At 42.9% G+C, this 18,794-nt stretch overlaps 1 protein-coding gene and 1 pseudogene across 13 annotated transcripts; one reads left to right on the top strand and one right to left on the bottom strand.

The window, feature by feature from the left end:
- Positions 1–1,950: 1,950 nt before the first annotated feature.
- On the bottom strand, positions 1,951–18,621 carry LOC140514436 (zinc finger and SCAN domain-containing protein 29-like). Of its 13 annotated transcripts, none has more exons than XR_011970615.1 (7): positions 18,513–18,621; positions 17,258–17,701; positions 16,699–16,903; positions 14,073–14,164; positions 12,445–12,676; positions 9,828–10,004; positions 2,972–8,114 (listed from the first exon to the last, which is right to left on the bottom strand). XR_011970615.1 is itself a non-coding variant. In XM_072624800.1 (4 exons), exons 2-3 carry the CDS (start codon positions 17,598–17,600, stop codon positions 16,734–16,736), a joined length of 513 nt encoding a protein of 170 aa, XP_072480901.1. In that variant the 5' UTR covers positions 17,601–17,701; positions 18,513–18,620; the 3' UTR covers positions 11,558–12,676; positions 16,699–16,733. The 13 variants fall into 13 exon arrangements, 3 of the variants coding, with proteins under 3 accessions (XP_072480901.1, XP_072480899.1, XP_072480902.1); XR_011970612.1 differs by lacking the exon at positions 16,699–16,903 and having other exon boundaries at positions 2,972–3,346; positions 3,563–8,114; positions 18,513–18,618; XR_011970616.1 differs by lacking the exon at positions 14,073–14,164 and having other exon boundaries at positions 18,513–18,620.
- On the top strand, positions 14,164–15,832 carry LOC140514431 (sentrin-specific protease 5-like; annotated as a pseudogene).
- Positions 18,622–18,794: the final 173 nt, after the last annotated feature.

Here is an 18,794-nt window from a genome sequence, read left to right as displayed (position 1 = left end):
TGGGGCATTAGAAGAACAAAGATACCAGGAATGGTAACTCAGATTAGAAGAACTATGGAGAGACTTGTCCATTCTGTTTGATGGTTGAGGACCCTGATCCTACCTCCTGAGGCTTTAGAGTCAGAAGACTTGGATTCAAATCCTACTCCTGATATTTGCTACCTGTATGACTTAGGGCAAGTCACAACCTCCCTTGGCCTTAGGTTCCTTGAGTATAAGGAGGGAACTGGTCTAGAATGCCTCTGATGATCTCTCCTAGATCTATGACCTTGGGATTCCTGTGGATGCCATGGGATGGGGAACATTCTCTCCAAAGGAAAAAAAAAGAGGCACAAAGTTGGCACTTTTCTCATTTAACAAGAGAATATGTCAGGAAGTAACAGAAAGGTAAATGAACCCAGGTAATCAACAAATTGAGAATCACATGTGGTCCAAACTACACATAAACAAAGAATCTCCTCTCTAACATTCCCACAACTAATCACCCAAAGTCTGCTTTTAAAATCTCTAGAAAAGAAGAACCCATTTTTTTATCCACTTCTGAATAACCCTGGTTGTATAAGAAAGTTATTCCTTATGTTGAGCCAAAATTTGCCTCTCTTACACTGGTTAATTATTGCTACCAGTTCTGCCTATGAAAGCCAAAGGGAACATTCTAATCCCCTTTCCATTTGATTTCCCTTCAAATACTTCAAGACTGACTGCTCTCCTCCAGGCTAAACATGCTAAATTCCTTCCACTAATGCTTGCTCGGCATCATCTCTATACTATAGAGCTGCAATGACCCTCCATCATACCATCTGCTCCCCTGGATCTACTGAATGATAAATGAGAGCTGGCAATGCTTCAGGTAACTGTTTAGATAGACTGCCTGAGACTAATCACAACTCAGAATGGCTAAATAAACTTATTGAGTTTTCTATGCAACATTCACGTTGGGCAGGCTAACAGGTAGTACAGCTTTTTAAGACTGGTAAGTGTTTCACATTTTGTAACTTTTTTTTACAGGATCCTACATGATCCAATCATTATATATTGTTAAGTACAGAAGAAAGTGATACTATGAAAAGTACACTTGATGAAAATACAAGATGGGAACGGGCACATTTTTTCGAAACACTCAATCTAGACTGACTATAGGAAACATAAGGAACCAAAATTTGTCTAAGGAACATAAGATCTCATTGATTGCCATTTGTTGATTATGAAAAAAACATGTGAAACTCTAGATCAAAATGCAACATCAAAGGCACTCTTCTAATAAGGTCCCATGAATTAAGATCGTAAAAGAGTCCTTGGTAGATGCAAAGAGATAAATTTGTCCAGGGATCCTTTGAATTGCAACACCTATCAGAGGATGAAACAAGGATTTGTATGACCACCATAGGTATCTACCATGGTCATCTTCATTGTTTTAAATGAAGATACTTCTGTTTTAGTGAAGACAGAGGTCTTCCTACTGCTGATGCTGATTTTTGCTGATATTTAGGAAAAAAAAAACATTTATCTTTGTACTTTCTCAACTCTATCCCCCCTTCCTCTCCCACATCCCAACCTCCCCCCACACACACATTATATACTGATTTTATGGAAAAATCCATTCTGAGTTCCAAACCACTTAGAAATGGATTTTGGGAACACAACCCATTGGTAAGCTGGAGTCCTCCTATATCCGTCTGCATTCATTGTTGGAGATTATCTGGGAAAACATGGGCTTCCTGCCTCAGCCCTATTGCCCAACTAGCCCTGAGCTGGGAGTGAAATCAGACTTGGGCACAGAGGATTTGAGCCTGAGTGAATTTGTGTCTGCATTCCAAAATGAACTAGGGAGTATCTATTGTTTTATATTATTCACATTAAACTTTCTCCTTGATTTGGATAATTGGGGTATATCCCCTTAGAAAGGAGTTCGTTGGCAACCAAGCAACTAAAATCATTTTTACTACTCTATTAGAATATTATGAATAATAATTTATTTACACAAAATGTTCCCATTTTGCCAGTTGTTTCTGCAGGACAGGGGTTTCCACACTTAATTATATCACAGATTTTCAGCTTGAAATATATGGACAGAACCAAGAAATGCTGGACAAGGGTCATGGTAAATGTATACAATACAAAACTCCAAAGATAAAGTGTTGGAAATTTTAAAGCACAAAAAAGAAAGAAAGAAAGAAAAAACTTAAACCCTTTTCACATTTTAAAAATGGCACACGTAAAAGTTTTAAGTACATGCAATACTTTATAGCAAATTTTTTGGGGGGAGGGGGGCCTGGAAATATTGCTGACATTGGAAATTTTCTCCCTGAACTCCTTTCTGAATCATTTGGAATACCAGGATTCTGGGAAATATGGTCTGGGAAACAATGTTCCAATACAAAAAGTTGTACATGATTATTCCAGTTTCCCCAAGGGATCACTGAGACCCAGAAAGATTGCCTCACTTAGCACAAGCCAAGGAGTAGTTAGGTTATAGGGCCTTCTATATCTACTTTCCCTAAATTATTCAAATCAAAACCCTTTTCCCAGAAGTATTTCTCATATATGCTAATGCTACTACAGAGGAATAAACATAATCCACTGATTTATTTGGGAATTACTGTTACTTGCCAATGAATTACTCCAAAAGGCAGAGCCAAGTAAGTGTCTTCAAGAGTCTAGATATGAGAGAATTACCAAAGTAGACCAGCTCTGCTCACTTCACAATTTTGCCAGGATCAATCTTGTTCACATTGGTGTGTAACCAATAAGTATGGGCACTTAGTGATATGGCAAAAAGTGAAGGTTATCACTTCCATGTTAAAATCAATCATTCTTCTTAAAACACACAGGTCCCCGACTTTCTCATTCAAACAGTCATTTTATCTGGAAATTCAGAAGTACAATGGTGGTTAGACTTCAAGTATAAAATGAGCAACTCACATGAGCCTTTCCATGGTCTGACCAGAATCATGAGACTTTAGATGTCATCTTATCCAGTTTATCCAAAATTTTAATAATAACGCAAACAGAAAAAAAGGACATTTTCTAGGCTTTAGAAGCAGGATTTCATTATCTTATACAGTATAAAGCTGAAAAGTTACACAGACGAAAAATGTAAAAGTCACCACTGTTACGTACTTAAAATAATGCTAGGGAAACAGCTCCAGCTCATACATGCAAGCTGATACGCAACATAGAGGAAGAAAGGATGAAGGCATTTCGTTCTTGTATTCCTAGTGTAGCTCTAATGAAGCAGTTTGCTTCGGTCCAGAGTGGCCCTGGCACATCCTCTGAGCTCAGTGGCAGAGGAAAGGATGGAGAGCTAACTGGAGGGGCACATAGAGAATGGTGGGTCCAGGATGACCTAAAGGACCAAACAAATATCAGTTTCCATTTCAACTGTAAAACCTGTGATCCAGTCCTATTAGATCTTAGGGTTCACCACACCACAGATGACCTGGAAATAGGGTGATTTTTCTGGTCCTCTGAAAACAAAAATCAGCTGAGGCTTCCCAGGGACCCACAGGGCCTCCAAATGTACAGTGCCTGACCGGTTCACTTTGTGTGGCTTTCCTCTTACCTACAAATAAGATGCAGCTGCTGTCCTCTTGTGGTGAAATCGAGAATTGCAGCTCCCTCTTTGTGAGCTCCAAATGACTGTGTCATTTTCTCAATGATTTCTCATAATGCAAGGGAAACCAACTGGATTCACTATAAATTTGTGTTATCTAGCTTCAGCTGGACCCTCACTGGCAGCTAGTGGTACAGAGAATAGGGAGTTAAACATGGAATTCGGAAGACCTGAGTTCAAATCTTGTCTCAGACACTTACCTGTATGATCCTGGGCAAGTCACTTAACCTGTGTCTCAGTTTCCTCACCTTTAAAATTGGGATCATAATAGCACCTACCTACTGGTGTGTATTTGAATATGTATGTGTGCATACACATATATACACACCTACATACACATATATGCACACATATGTGTGTATATATATGGTATATATAATTGTGGCATAGTTATTATCATTATTAGGAGGTAACTAGACAGAAGAGTGTTGCTGTGTTGTTGTTAAGTCATTTTTCAGTCAGATCTGACGCTGCGTGATCCCCATTTGGGGTTTTGTTGGCAAAGATAATAGAGTGGTTTGCCATTTCCTTCTCCAGATCACTTATAGATGAGGAAACCAAGGCAAACAGGATCAAATGACTTACCCAGGGTCACACAGCCATATTTGAACTCAGGAAAATGAGTCTTCCTGATTAGCTCAGAGACTTTGGGTAAGTCACTTAATTTGTCTGCCTCTGCTTTGTCTTTAGTAAAATGCAAACAATTGCCTCCCAGGGTTTTTGTGAGGATAAAATGAATGAAATATTTACCATGCTTTGTACATCTTAAAGTGTTATATAAATGCTGACTACTGTTATGATTTAATTCCTTCCTAACTGAATTCCCAACTCACAATTCCAGAGAAGCTATTCCAAACCTTTTCTTCTCTCAAGCCTCCCATACTTTGCCTGGAAAATTGAGGCCACTTTATTCCTCACAATGATCTCCTTCTCCTTCATGGTTATCCTTCATGCCTGGAATATAATACCTACTTATCTCTACATTACAAAATTCCTCTCTTCCTTCAAGACATCGCTGAAGACCTTTTACATGGTCTTTCCACATTCTAGCACCACCACCCCTCCCTCTCTACTTTATATTAAACTACTTTGTTTTCATTCTCTTTATTATTCTCAGTATGTATGTATATATGTGTCTATATGTGTGTGTGTATTTGTTGTCTCTCTCATTAGAGCATAAACTTTTTGAGAAGAGGGATTATTTCATTCATCGTGTTTGTATTCCCAGAGCTTAACGTAGTAGGTTGATTGTCTTTCATTCTTAAAGACAACCATGACATCATGACTTGCAAGTGAATTGTTAACTGGGGCAGGGCTGTACAAAATAACCAGCCTCTCTCTCCCCTCCAGAGACATCTGGGTGCAAGTGGCAAGATATAGATCAGGAAGACTAGGGATGGCCCCAATGCAATAGGAGACCTTGGCCTTTTTTAAGCTAAGGTCTTTCCCAGGTCTCTGACTCAAGCAACATCCATTCAGTGATTAAAGCTAGGTGAGAAATGAGGCAAAGAAAGGCCACTTTTACCTACCCAAAGCAAAAAAAATCAATTTGGGAGGGGAAGACTGTCAGGGTTTCTGGCCAAAACAGAGACCATTGCAATTTATACTCACTCAGAGCCATCAGAGCCCAAAGACCAAATGAGACTTGAGCTGGAACCTATGGTGGGACAGTTAATGAGAGCCAGAGTGATTTGGGTTTAAGGTATGGTCCTTAAAAAAGAAATCTAGCAGATATGACTACACATCTGTCATTTGAAGGCCAGGACCAAGTCTGGAGAGGTTCATAGGCTCAGAGAGCCCAGAAGTCATCTAATCCAAATCCTTAGTGTAACAGAAATGTTTTTTGATCTTGGCCATAGAGGTACATAAGAACTGTATGTTGCACATTTTCAGACTTTTTCAAGGTATTGATCTGTTACGTTGATTTTTTTTTTTGGTTATTTTCTTTATTATATTCAAAAACCCCAGCATATTTCCTTCCTTTGTTCCTCTGGAAGGGAGAGGGGAAAGGATACTAGGGGAAACCATGGTGATGTGGTAGAAAAAGACCTCAATAAAAACTTTTTTTTAAGAAATAGCAAATTTAATGGACCATAAAGAAAGCATTTTTCAGAACCTGGCCCTTTCCTGTCTTTCTAGTCTCCTTCTCTCCATCTGTCCTACAGTTCAAGGACAATGCCCATCTTGCTGAGGTTTTTTGGGTTTTTTTTAACAAAACACTCCACCTCCCAGCTCCATGCACCTTCCCTGGCTGTCCCCCATGACTCCTTCCCTTTCTCTGCCTCCCAGCATCCCCCACTTCCTTCAAGTCTCAACTTTCTGCAAGAAGCCTTTGCCCGGCTCCCTTGTTACCAGCGCCTTCCTTCTGAGATTACCTACAATTTATCATATTTATTTACTTGTAGACAGTTGTTTGTATATTGTTTCCTCCACTAGGTTATGTACTACTCAATAGCAGAGACTACTTTTTGCCTTTCTTTGTATCCCCAGCAGATAATAAGCACTTAATAAATCCTTATTGATTTTTTTTGTTTGACTTAATTTACCTCCCTTTGGTATATATGCCCTACAGTGAAACTAGGTGATGCAGTGGGTAGTGTTGGTCCTGGAGTCATGAAGACTCATCTCCCTGAGTTCAAATCTGGCCTCAGACACTAGCAGTGTGATCCTGGGCAAGTTACTTAATCCTGTTTCCTCATCTGTAAAATGAGCTGGAGAAGAAAATGGCAAACTCCTCCAATATCTTTCTCACAAAAATCCCAAATGGAGTCCCGAACAGTCAAACACAACTGAACATCAACAAGAAATGAGGAATATGAAGAATTCGGGGGGGGGGGGGGGGAAACAATCCCATCCAACTGAATAACAACAATATACTTTTAAATGCATTAACTTGGGAAATAATATGGCGTGACATTGACCTCCCACCTGCTTGACATGGACATTGTGAGAATCAATGAATTAATAGCTACAAATGCCTTTGGATTTCATGGGAGAAAACCTCTAAAGAAATATAAGGTATAGTATAGAAGGAAAGAGGGTTGGCCTGAAAAAAAGAAAATGGTGGTGGGTATTGAGGGAAAACCATTTGGAGATCAAAAACTGTCTGGAAGTGATTGACAAGGTATTAGAACATATGACTGAATGTTTCCTTTTACTCATTACTCCATGTGTCTTATGTTAAAGCAGTGCTTAGTGCCTGGCACACAGTAGGTACTTAATAAATGTTAGCTGACTGTGGCTGTACCAACAAAATGTAATTTTGAAGGTTGGCTTACAGCCAACTTTGACAGAGGTTCCTTACAAGACATTCAAGGAACAGAAATTCCTTAGTCTTTGACTGATGTGGAAATAGAGCTCTCCAGAGCTTGTGAATTGTGTGAGACAATTCACAAGGAAAAGGACCAATATGGTTTCTTCCAGACACCTGTACCCTGGAGGACTCCTTGCTGAGTGAATGGGAAAGCCGCCATATCTTCTCGTAGCTCCACTAGGTAAAGGCAACTAGCATACCTTGTTACTATGGTGATGACAGTCATAAAATGGCCAAGATCAAAGGGCATTTCTATGACACTAAGCTCATAATAAGACATTTTCTAAATTCTCTGTGAAATAGACTGACAGTTTTGTTTTTTAAACTGAGCAGAAAAATGACTTCTTCCTATCTTGAACTGCATGATTTTCTTTTTTCAGAGTAGTAGATTAAAATATTTTTTTGGTCCAGAACATTGCTTTCATGAATAGAGGAAGTTCCTAGTAAGGAAACTCCTTCTACCGGTACACACTGGCATATGTTCTCCAATTTGTAGTCTTATATACTGAGAGGAGACTGAGAGGTTGTTATTTACACAGTCACAGACCAGTGTATGTGTGACAAAATCAGGATTTAAACCTAGAACTTCCTGACTCTAAGACTAGCTTCTCACGATGCCATGGTTTGCCTCTCACCAAACACTGCTCAGAAGACCATAGAATTTGGGCTGGAAGGCACCAGAGGAGCCATGCAGTCCACTCCCTTCATTCCACTTTTCCTACCCCCAGTCATCTGTGAAAAATAGAATGAACTCAACTGTAACAATGTCGAATTAAATCAATTGTGTTTTTTGAGGAAGATGGGAGCAATGGAAGGAACCTTGGTATAGAGGAGTCAGAAAGAACTGGGTTTGTATGCTGCCTTTGACATGACCACACACAAGTCATTTAAGGATATGTAACTCTCTAAGCTTCCCTAACAGGACCATGGAAGGAACCTTGGGCATTCTCTCCCAATCCCCTCATTTTACATTTGAAGAAATGGAGGTACAGAAGTTTAAATAATTTGTCAAAGGTTACACAAGACATTCTGCAAAAGCTTTCAAGCTCAGGTTCTATAACTTTCCATTGCCACATGTTGCTTCTCCCAGATTTCTTCCTGTTGATGAGAACTGTTGAGTTTCCACAAAATCACATAACTTTGATAAAGTGACCTAATAATGAAGGTGACTTTACTCTTCCTTTCAGACTGGAAAGAAAAATGTTGTCAGAAGAAAGAAAATTAAGTGGGGAAGAGAATTTTGAAGAATAAGTAACAAAAATGACAACATTCCAGCTGGGCATATTAACTGACCCTGGCATATGGCACAGCACTGAAGCTATGTGTTTCAGGGATATTTTTAGATGAGTTTTGTAGGGATGCCAGGGTCAGTTCATTTGGATACTGTTATCCAAATGGTTCCAATTTCACTTTCCCCTGTAATTTGCATATTCTCATCTGGCAATGCCATGATGAACATCATTAAACGTTTATCATAAAGCAATTACATATTATTTAAACTCTAAGCATAAGCGTATGAAAAATGGATTGACTGTGATGTGACAAGATCGCATTGTGTAGTATAAGAAGTAGGGAAAGGCTGGATGCTCGAAGAGCTTAGAAAACTCGGCAGAGGAATTCAGCTTTGATATGGTACACTGTAGGTTGTTGATAATCTTGACATTATAATAATCCCACACATTTATGTAGGTCTTGGTGGTTACAAATGCTTTGAGTATCACTTCATTTGATCCTGTCACCAATTCTGTGAGGAGTAATTTGCTTCAAAGTGTTTTAGAGGATTCATCTGGCAACGGTACGTAAAATGGATTGGGGGCAGGGAGGAAGGAAGAAGCCAGGGGAAAAGACGAGAGGCAGGAAAGCCAATTAGGAGGCCATTACAGTAATAGGAATCGAAATAATGAGGCAGCCAGGTGATAGAGGATAGAGTCAGGAAGACCTGAATTCAAATGTGATCTCAGACATTTACCAGCTGCGTAACCCTGGCCAAATCACTTAACCTCTGTCTGCCTCAGTTTCCTCAACTGTGAAATGGGAATAATAATAGACCTATTTCTCCAGGATTGTTAGTAGGATCAAATGAAATAATATTTGCAAAGCACACAGTGCCTGGCACACAGTAAGGGCTTAATAAAAAAGTTGTTTTCTTCCTTCCTTCCTTCCTTCCTTCCTTCCTTCCTTCCTTCCTTCCTTCCTTGGACATGGGTGTTGGTATTGGGAATGAAGAGGAAGGGACAAATCTATTCTCAAAGGAAAAAATGGACAAAACATAGTGAATGACTGGATGTGAGAAATGAAAAAGAAAAAGCTCCCAAAATTACTCAAAAGTTTCAAGCTTCAAAGACTGCAAGAACAGTGATGCTTTGGATAAGGAGAAAAGGGAACTGATTCAATGCAGTGAAGGAAGATGATGAATTTAGGTTTAGACAAGTTGAGCAGACAATGACAGGCAACAGAAAGAACGCTAGAATCAACCACAGAAGAGGTAGGTTCTAGTCCCGACTCAGTTATTTATTAGGTGTGTAACCTTAGACAAGTCTCTGCGTCTCAATTTCCTCAACTGTACAATATGGGCATGAGATCACTGGCCTCAAACTTCAATTACATGTTTAGGTTTAAAACGCTCATCTTTTTACTTTAGTACTATTTAAATGCTTATTTCTTTTCCCCCAAATTTAAAAGAGTAGAATACTTTTTATGCATAGGACTACCTAAATATTATTTATATAAATATAAATATATAATATTTATCAGATCTGTGCAATCTGAACTGTGACTTGTTTCCGAGACTATAGGATTCTGAAGGTCTCCCCCCAACTCTGACATTCACCTGGAAGAGTTGCACGATTCTCATTCATGGGGGTACCCTCTCCAATGGTACAGATTACAATGAATACACACCTCGTCATGCTGTGATTACTGCCCATGTCCTCCCAGCACATCTCCTCCACAGGGGTCTGCCCAACATCATCGGAGACCTTCCCTTGCCAGGACAATGAGGTAATAAGGTAGTATATAATAAATTCATAATGATGAAGGTTCAGACAAAAGTAGAATCAATACTTAATGGAACCAGGGCTGAGAAAAAGAGATGCACGAAATTGTGTCATTGACATAATAGGAAACCAAGCTCTATAACCTGTTGTTCTATAGGACTGTATAGGCATACAGCAGGTCAGCTTAGTACAAGGCCAGCCAACCTGTCCTGAGGTAGACCTGATGGTGAAGGTCTTAATGGATGGCCACCACAAAATGGGTGTTTTCAGCCACAGGAGTTCATGACAAGTGTCTATTAGGACATGGAGAAGTTGCAATTTACATTAGTGGAGTGAAGAAATCGTGAGCCTTTTGAAATAAGTAGTATCCCTCAGCAAAGGTGGGTCAATCAATCAACTAGCATTTATCAAGTGCTTCCCAGGGTATGAAAGCTGATAATGCAAAGGACAAAAGAGTCATTGCCCTCAAAGAACTTAGATTTTAAGGAAGAGAACAGAGTTCTGAGTTCTGTGTATGTGAAATACAGGCTGTATAACTACATTAGTTGGGAAGCTAATTGGCACAGTGAACAGAGGACTCATCTTCTGAGTTCAAATCCAGCCTCAGACACTTACTACCAGTGTGACCCTGGATAAGTCACTTAACTCTGTTTGCCTCGGTTTCCTCTTCTTTAAAATGAGCTGGAGAAGGAAAATGGCAAACCACACTCCAGCATCTGTGCCAAGAAAACCCCAGATGGTTTCATGGACACCACCTTTACCTAACTACAAGTTTTTACTCAATTCAGAATGGAATATTTTTCCATGGGAACACTTTTTGCATTTGATAGCACTAGACAGTGGTATGATGAAGTGAACTGAGAGTTGCATTTGGAGTCAGGAAGTAAACAAGCAGTTATTAAGTTCCTGACCTATGCCAGGTACTGTGTTAACAGTGAATGATACAAAGGAAAGTGAAAACAAAACAAAAAGACAATCTAGGTGTAAGTCTTGCCTCTGAAACCTAAGAGTTGCGTGACTCTGGGTAAAGTCACGAACTCTTCAGACAACTCTCTGAGACTATAAGTTGTGACAAACAGATGCCAATCTGCATTGGTAGCCCCCAACACCACTGAAATTACAAGTCAGCCCCCAAAAAATGGTAGTTCATGAAAAAGGAAGATTAACATCTAAAGAAATTCCCTTTACAGCTTTGTGTTGGGAACATAATCATGAGATTCTTGGTTCTTTAATCAATTACAATTAAAATAGGTTCACATTTTTATAGTGCTGTATCATTGACAAAGGGCTTTACCAAGCAACAGAAGCTTGGCCTGGCAACTAATATTGGCCACACTGTAAGCCCCATGAAAGCAGAGACTACAGTATTTCCAGTCATCTTGACTTTTATTTTGCCTCTGGACTGGAGGAGAGAGTGAAGCTGATGACTTTGCCAAGCTCTGCCTCACTTCAATCCAATTTACATGCAAGTCAAGACACCACGCTTGTCATGTCATTCCTTGGTCCTTTTCGAGAAAGAAGGATGAACGATACCTTTACAAAAACTAACTCATGGGATTTTAACAGTAATCTTTTCAAGTAACTTGTACAAATATGACCAATCTCATTTTACAGATCAAGAAACTGAGACTCAGAGAATTTATGTAACATTGTTGGCAACTGGAAGAGTCAAGATTCAAACCCAGAATTTCTGACACTGAAGTGAGTACAATATTGATTGACAGAATAAGGACAGAGTTAGGAAACAGCATGCTCTTTACTATGTCCAAAAGTCAAGATATCACTCTGTCTTGGTCAAACAACAACAATTATTACAAGACATAAAACTGGAGAAAGGGTAGGAGAAGAGTAAACTGGTAAAAAATGTCAGATTGTTAGTTTATTTTCCTGTTTAGAAAAGCTGGTTAAAAAGAAAATTGAATAAACTCTCATTTTTAATTTCCAGGTGAGCTACTAACTCTCCATCAGTACACATATAATTAGGATCCAAGATATTAATGGAAACTCTGAAAGTCACATGAACCTTTTCTCCATGACAACGGCGGGGGTGACTAACCAGGCATTTCCTGCTTTTACAAAGATACAGATATTTACTGAAGTATAATGCAGTCAAAGGAGCCTAATGGAAATGGGTAAGTATACCTAAATCAACACCAGTACCAAGTTACTGATATAAGTGCATGCATTTAGTCAATCCCAAACATAGCCTTCTGGATTACTGGGTGAGAAGAACTGAAAGGAAACATTTATTAAGCATTTCCTTTGTTCCAGCAACTGTGCTAAGCACTTTACAAATATTCTCTCTTTTAATCTACACAACAAGCCAGTGCAGCAAGTGCCGTTATTATCCCCATTTTACAGTTAAGACATTATGATAGGGAGCAAATCCCTCCTTTATATGTGGGTATACAAAGCCTAGAAAAGGGAAATAGTGGGAAAGGACCAAAGAGGATGTAATAGGGGTTTTTTTAAGTCAATTAATAAAAGACAAAGCAAAACCAAGAAGGGATAAAACATAGTACCTTCAATGCTCTGTGGACCCACAAGATTCATAGCCTGATGAGCCGCATATTCTACACGGGGCCTAGCAATGCCCAGCTGTTCCATCACTCCATGGAGCAACCTCTAAATATCTGCTTCTGAAACTCGGTCTGGAGTCCGAGGACTATGAGCAGATGATAGAGTCCATCCCAATGCTAGCCAAAACACCATGTTGTACAAGACAGCGCTCAGCATCATGGAGTCTATTGTCCCCTGCAAAAAAAGGAGAAACCAACTATCAATCGGTCACAAGGAGAAAGGGGGCTGTGTGGTTTTCAAAAAAAGGGAATGGTAGGCAATTGAAACTTTAGGTTACTAAGCTTGACAGCAAATTCTGGTAAAATTCAAGGTTTGTGAGTGTTTAGAAAGGGAAGAGGTGATCACTGTGATCCTGCATGGGTGTAATAAGAACAAGGGAAATCAAATGAACCTTATTTCTTTTTGTTGTCAAGGATTTGAACATAGTATATCTTGATTAACAAAGCCTTTTATAATACTCTTTTGGGCAAGATGGCAAAATGTGGACTGGCTAACGGCATAGTTAGGTAAATTCAGAACTGGCTGACTAACCAGACCCAAAGTGTGGTGATGAATGGATTGATTGATGTCAGACTGAAGGGAAAAGGGCTATGATGGAATGAAGCTAGATCCTAATCTAGCTCTAATCTATTCAAAATTTTCCCAATGATTTAGTGGAAGAAAGATATAGGTGGCATGCATTTAAATTTTCAGATGATACATAGCTAGGAGCAGCAGCTAATACACTAAATAACAGACCAGTGATCCAAATGAGTATGGATCAACTGAAGCTAACAAGGTGAAATATAATCATGAGAGGGATATGGTACAGGTCTGTGCTTTCATTGGGATAGGGAGCTCCTAGATAAGGAAGTCCCTCTAACGATGCAAGTCAATACTCTCCAATATATAGTTTCAGAGTTGCCCAGAACATTGATTTAAATGACTTTCCAGGGGTCACTCAGCCAATATGGGCCAGAGGCTGGACTTGAGCTCAGGTTCTTCCAGTGTTAAAGTCAGATTTTCATTGTAGTGCCTCTCTATAATATAATCATAGATTAATTAAAAAAAAAAAAAACCTTTGTATATGTGGAAAAATATATTAAAGATAAAAGTCCTCTATTTGGGCTTAAAAACACAGCTATCAAGTATAGGGCAGGAGACATGTGGATATATAGCAATTAAAGTGAAAAAAATCTGGAGGATCTGATGGATCAAAAACTCCATACAAGTCAATAAGTATGATGTGGCAATGCAACAGCAAAATCAAATGCAATTTTGGTCTTTATTAATATTCAAAGGCAAGGCGGTGGTAGGTGGCCCTGCCCTTCTCTGGCTGATTCGGACAACATATGGAGCATTGCATCCAGTTCTAAGCACTGAGCCCCTAAGAAGGGGTTGATCAAGGAAGTGAGGAGACTTGAAACCATGCCTTCTAAAGATTAAAGGAACTGGAATGTAAAGCCTAGAGAAGATTGAGGAGACAAAGGAATGGTTGCCTTAAACTTCTGAAAGTTTCCAAAGGGCCACAATTTGGAGCCTTCATTTTACAGATGAGGAAACTGAGGCCCAGAGAAGCAAAATTACTTGCCCCAAGAGATGCATAGCATAGGTGGGAATTTGAACTCAGGTCCTCTGACTCTCCATCCAGGACTCTTTCTACTGCACCACACTGAGTTGGTCCTGGACAACAGAACATGGAACCATGAACAAAAATTACAAGGAAGCAGATTTCACTTTAATAGAAAGAAGAACTTCCTAACAATTGACTTGTTTTGCCAGCGGGGCCCTGGGGTGGGGGCTGGGTGACGCAGCAGGGCCCTGGGCAGAGCATCAGGCGTCCAGGTCCCACGATGCCACAGAGCAATGAAAGGCCAGCAAAGATCTCTGCTCAGCAAAAGCAGCCACTTGCCAGCCTTCTCAGAGAAGTGGAGGGCCGGGTTTGAGGGCCTTAAAAAGTTCTGCCTTTTACGCGCCAGGCAGGAGACCCGGAGGACCTGGCACAGGCTGTACCAATCCCTCCAGCGTGGGAGGAAGGTTCTTCGGCTCCAGAGGAAGTGGGGCCAGAAAACGGGCCTGGCTGCTCCCCATAGCTACCCAATCCCTGGCACTGTAAGCCCCCACATCCGGGGGCACCTCGTTGAAAGCCTGGCAGCATCTGTTGAGAATGCTGCCCAGGAATGCCAGTCAGAGGAAGAGCCCCGCACGGCAGCAGCTGGCTTGCCAGTGGGCAGTGTGTTAGGTCAGGCCAATGGCTGCAGGCAGAGGACTGACCACCAGGATCCTGGCAGGCTCAGGACAGCCAGCAGGGAGGGCCAGGTGGAGAGCAGCCCCACCTTAGTCACCTTGAGGAACCATAAGGGAAATGGTTGTTACTGCAGCTGCTACCAAGGGCTGGGCCCAAACATAATGGAGCCGGAGCAGCCGTCCCTAACTCCGGGAAGGCCCCAGCTTAGCCAGCATAGTGGGGAAAAGGATATCACTGCTTCGGGTGTATAAGGAACTGTCCATGATTCCGTTTGGGTACCGGATCCTGAGGTCCCCCCAGTTTAAATCGAGGAGAACGTGTAAGCTTCGGACAGGCCAGCAGCGGAGCTGGGTGCAGAAGTTCGCCAGGGGCCATAGGGAGAAGCGCCAGGAAGGCTGCCAGAGGGTACTTGTAGCTCATTCCCTCACTCAGGTCCCAATAGCCCCGCTCCCCTCCCTCAGGTTCCTTTCCCAGATATGGACTGCAGCGCCTTAGGGCCCACAGCAAAGGGAAAGAACTCAAGAACACCCAGTAGCCCGGGGCCCAGAGCCATGTGTCGGAGACGCCCTCCCTAGTCAGCAGAATGGCAATGTCACCCATGGTTGGGATCCATCCCACTTCACCAGACTGAGCAGTGAGATAGTCTCACCCAAACACACCAATCCAACCTATTTTTCTACTACTCCAATATTCCTTCTCCAGTTAAAGCAATTTAATCTCCTTCCTGTTCCAAGAACACAGCATGATCTTCCCTGCCTCAGTTTCTTCTCTCTTATTGTTCCTCTCACTTGAAATGTCTTCATTTCTCCTTTCTGCCTAGTATTAACTCTCCTTAAAGCCCCACCTATTCCAAGAAAGCTTTTCCTATCTTTTCTAGCCTCTTCCTTCTCTTAACCATACAGTAGCAAACAACCAGATTGTTTGCTACTGTTTCATATAACCTTTGATTTTCAACTGGAACACAAGCTCCTTGAGAGCAAAATACTGTGAACATACACTTTGTGTTTCACGGTGCCTCACCCAATACAAAAACCCACAGTAGATGGTCAAATTATTCATTTTTCAACTGTGTAGTGCAACAAATAAACCAAAATGCTACTTCATATTTTCATACGTGCCTTAAATGTCTAAGGAACGCCAATTTTAAGCCTACAAGTGACACCAAGTTGGTTGTGGCTAGCAAACATCTGCTAGCAACCTGTGAGAAAGAATGAGATGCTGAAATAGCCTTAAGCTGGAGAGGTGATTAAAAAGAAACAGGATATAGTTCAATAGAGTACAAGGAAGAAAAACAAGCTATATAATTCAAAGGTAAAGAATGACCAACTGGCACAAGGGCAACAACAAAAAAAATTGAGGCAGCATGAAAATTTACCAGGTGATATAAATTATTACCTAAGCACAACAATGGGAGTTATATAAGGGAATGAATACAACATATAAGAACTTTAGGATGTTCTGCCAAACCTGTACTTATCAGACTCTCAAAAAAATATGGTCCATTTTGGGCTTCACAAACTAGATGTGGAACACTGGAACTGGTGGTTCCAGAGAAAAGTAGCAAAAATAAAGATTCAGGGAAATGGAAACCTTGAGGAAAAATTCAACTTGGAGGGGAAAACCCTAAAAACCCTAAAAAATCCTAAAAAACAGAAAAGGATTATATATTGATAAAGGTGAATTAATACTATTTTTACATAGATGAAACAAAAGAAAATAAGTTGCTAAATTCTGCAAAAAATGCCTTTGAAAACATTTAGGGTAATTTATAAAAAAAAAAAAAAGATCACTGAGGTGAGTAGATTAAGTGTGGTACTTCAAGGAGGCAGAGGGTGAACTTCTGGCGATCCCTAATGGCTACTTAATTCTAAAACATCCCAAAGTCTCCTGAGAGTGCCCCACTCATTCATTGTCAGCTCTCTAACCTAAAGTGTCTCCCTCTTTTCCCTAAATGAACCTGTACTCTTACCAGTCCTTTGATGAGGTCTGAGCTTCTCTTTTAGGTTAAGTTGTTCCTGGGGCCTTAGTTCTGGGCAACTTGCCCATTCTTTCTTGGCCACAGCCTTGGGCTGGGACTCCCCTGCTTCCTGCTGAACACTTGGTAACTCCAGAGGTGATCTTAGAGGTGTCACCTTCTCTGCTCGAACTTCCTGCCCTTTCACAGGGACAGCGACCTAGACAGAATACCCGTTAGTTCTCAATGAAAAGCTAGATTAGGGTGGGTTTCCAAGGATAAATACTTGAAATCAAAGGAGATCATCCCACAGGGGCAGAACCACACATCCCACTCCCCAGGCAGCAAAGAGATTGAGAAAGGGGAGATCAAGATGCTAAATTTGGTAAAGAAGTTCAAAACAATGCCCTCCTTTTATTCCCGGTACAAGAAACTGCTGAAACATTTTGGCATAGTAGATGGAGGATCAGCCAAACGGTCACCCACTGGTTTCCGTGGCAGAAATAATACCCATCGTACAGAGAGCCAAAGGGCCCTGTTGTACCCCCACTTCTCCTGTCGTGTGGTCCCTCACCCTGCTTTCGGAATCCCCCGCTCCTCCCCGGGCACTCCGGCCTCTTGGGTTCTCTCTCCAAATCTTCTACCAGGGTCACGGCTTCCTCTCCGCTCTCTGGACGATGCTCCTGTACCCAGGGCTGACTCTCCCCAGGCAGGACGGTCAGGAATTGCTCCAGCACCAGGGTCTCCAGGATTTGCTCCTTGGTCCGAACCTCTGGCCGTAACCACCTACAGCACAGCTCCCAGAGCTGGCTGAAAGCTTCCCGGGGCCCAGCCACCTCCTGGTAGTGGAATCTCCGGAACCGCTGTCGGAAGGTCTCCGAGTTCCCCACATCGCCTCTCAGAGCGGACTTGGCCATCGTTCACAGAGGAGGCAGTCTGACATCAGACGGAGGTGTGGCAGCCGGGGCTTCCCCCGGCCTCCTCTCTGTCTTTGGGGACCTGCGGGAGGAGCTTCTCCCTGGGCACAGAGGAATGGGAGGGTCACAGGGGGCGCCCATTCATCCAAGGCCGTCCCAGGGCCAGCCTGAAGGAACCAGCTGGACTGGGAGCAGAAGCCAGGGTTAGGGACGGGAGCGGGGCTGCCCCAAAGCTGCCTCTGCGGCCTGAAGCAGCGAACCGCGTGTACTGACCGCACCTCCACAGCACCGGGGGGTCTGGATCCTAACGGCTGCCAGGCGGCGGGAGGGGCCAGCGGCCCAGCACCCAGCACCCAGCAGGGGGCCCTCACGGCCCGCCCCCCGCCCGATCCGAGCCCTTCCCAGAGCCCTCCGCGCCTGCCCCGCCCCCTCCGCTCCACTTTCACCACCTCCCCAGGCAACAATCGATGCAGGAACGTGTGGTCTTTGTTTTCCTCTAGTTTGGGGAACCTCGGGGTCCCGGCCCGTAACGGGCACGACAGGGGAGGGCCGGGTGGGCCCTGGGGGTCACCGTGAGCTGGGGGTGACAGCCGACGGGGGAGCGCTTCTACACGGGGGACCAGACCCTGCGGAGAGGACCTGGGGTGTCCCGGAGCCTGGCGGAGGGAGGGAGATCGGGGTTCGGGAAAGGACAGGGCGCCCGGGCTTCGGTCTCTCTGTCTCGGCTCCCTCCGGCCGGGTCACTCTTGGCGTCGTCCCGTCCTTTCCAGACGGTCACTGATTGGGCTGAGGGGAGCCCCAGGCACCCCCGTCCCGGCCTGCCTCCTCCATCTGTCCGCTCCTCTCCACCCCCGCCCCCTCCCACCGCTCCCCCCGAACCGAGTCCGGTCCCCGCCTCCCGGAGGGCCTCACCCGCTCCCGCTCCGGCCCCGGCCCGGCTCTGCAGCCTCCCAGACCAGCTCCCAAACCGGAAGTCCGCGCGGGAGACACCGAGGACCTTAGGGCGCGTGCGCCAAGGCCGCTGCCTGGACTACGTCTCCCAGAGAGCTCGGTGGACTAGAAGCGAACGTGGTCGCTCCGACCAAGCTACGTGAACGCTTCCGGGATTCCATTGGCAGGGAAAAGGAAGCCCTCGCGCTGGCCGGTGCCTTTTTCTCTTCCTCGAAGGAATTGTCTTTCCCGGCTAGTTGATTC

The sequence above is a fragment of the Notamacropus eugenii genome, chromosome 7 (assembly GCF_028372415.1).
Source record: "Notamacropus eugenii isolate mMacEug1 chromosome 7, mMacEug1.pri_v2, whole genome shotgun sequence".
NCBI classification, from domain to species: domain Eukaryota; kingdom Metazoa; phylum Chordata; class Mammalia; order Diprotodontia; family Macropodidae; genus Notamacropus; species Notamacropus eugenii.
The sequence above is the reverse complement of the archived record's forward strand: the minus strand, read 5'-3'. Positions and strand labels throughout refer to the sequence as shown.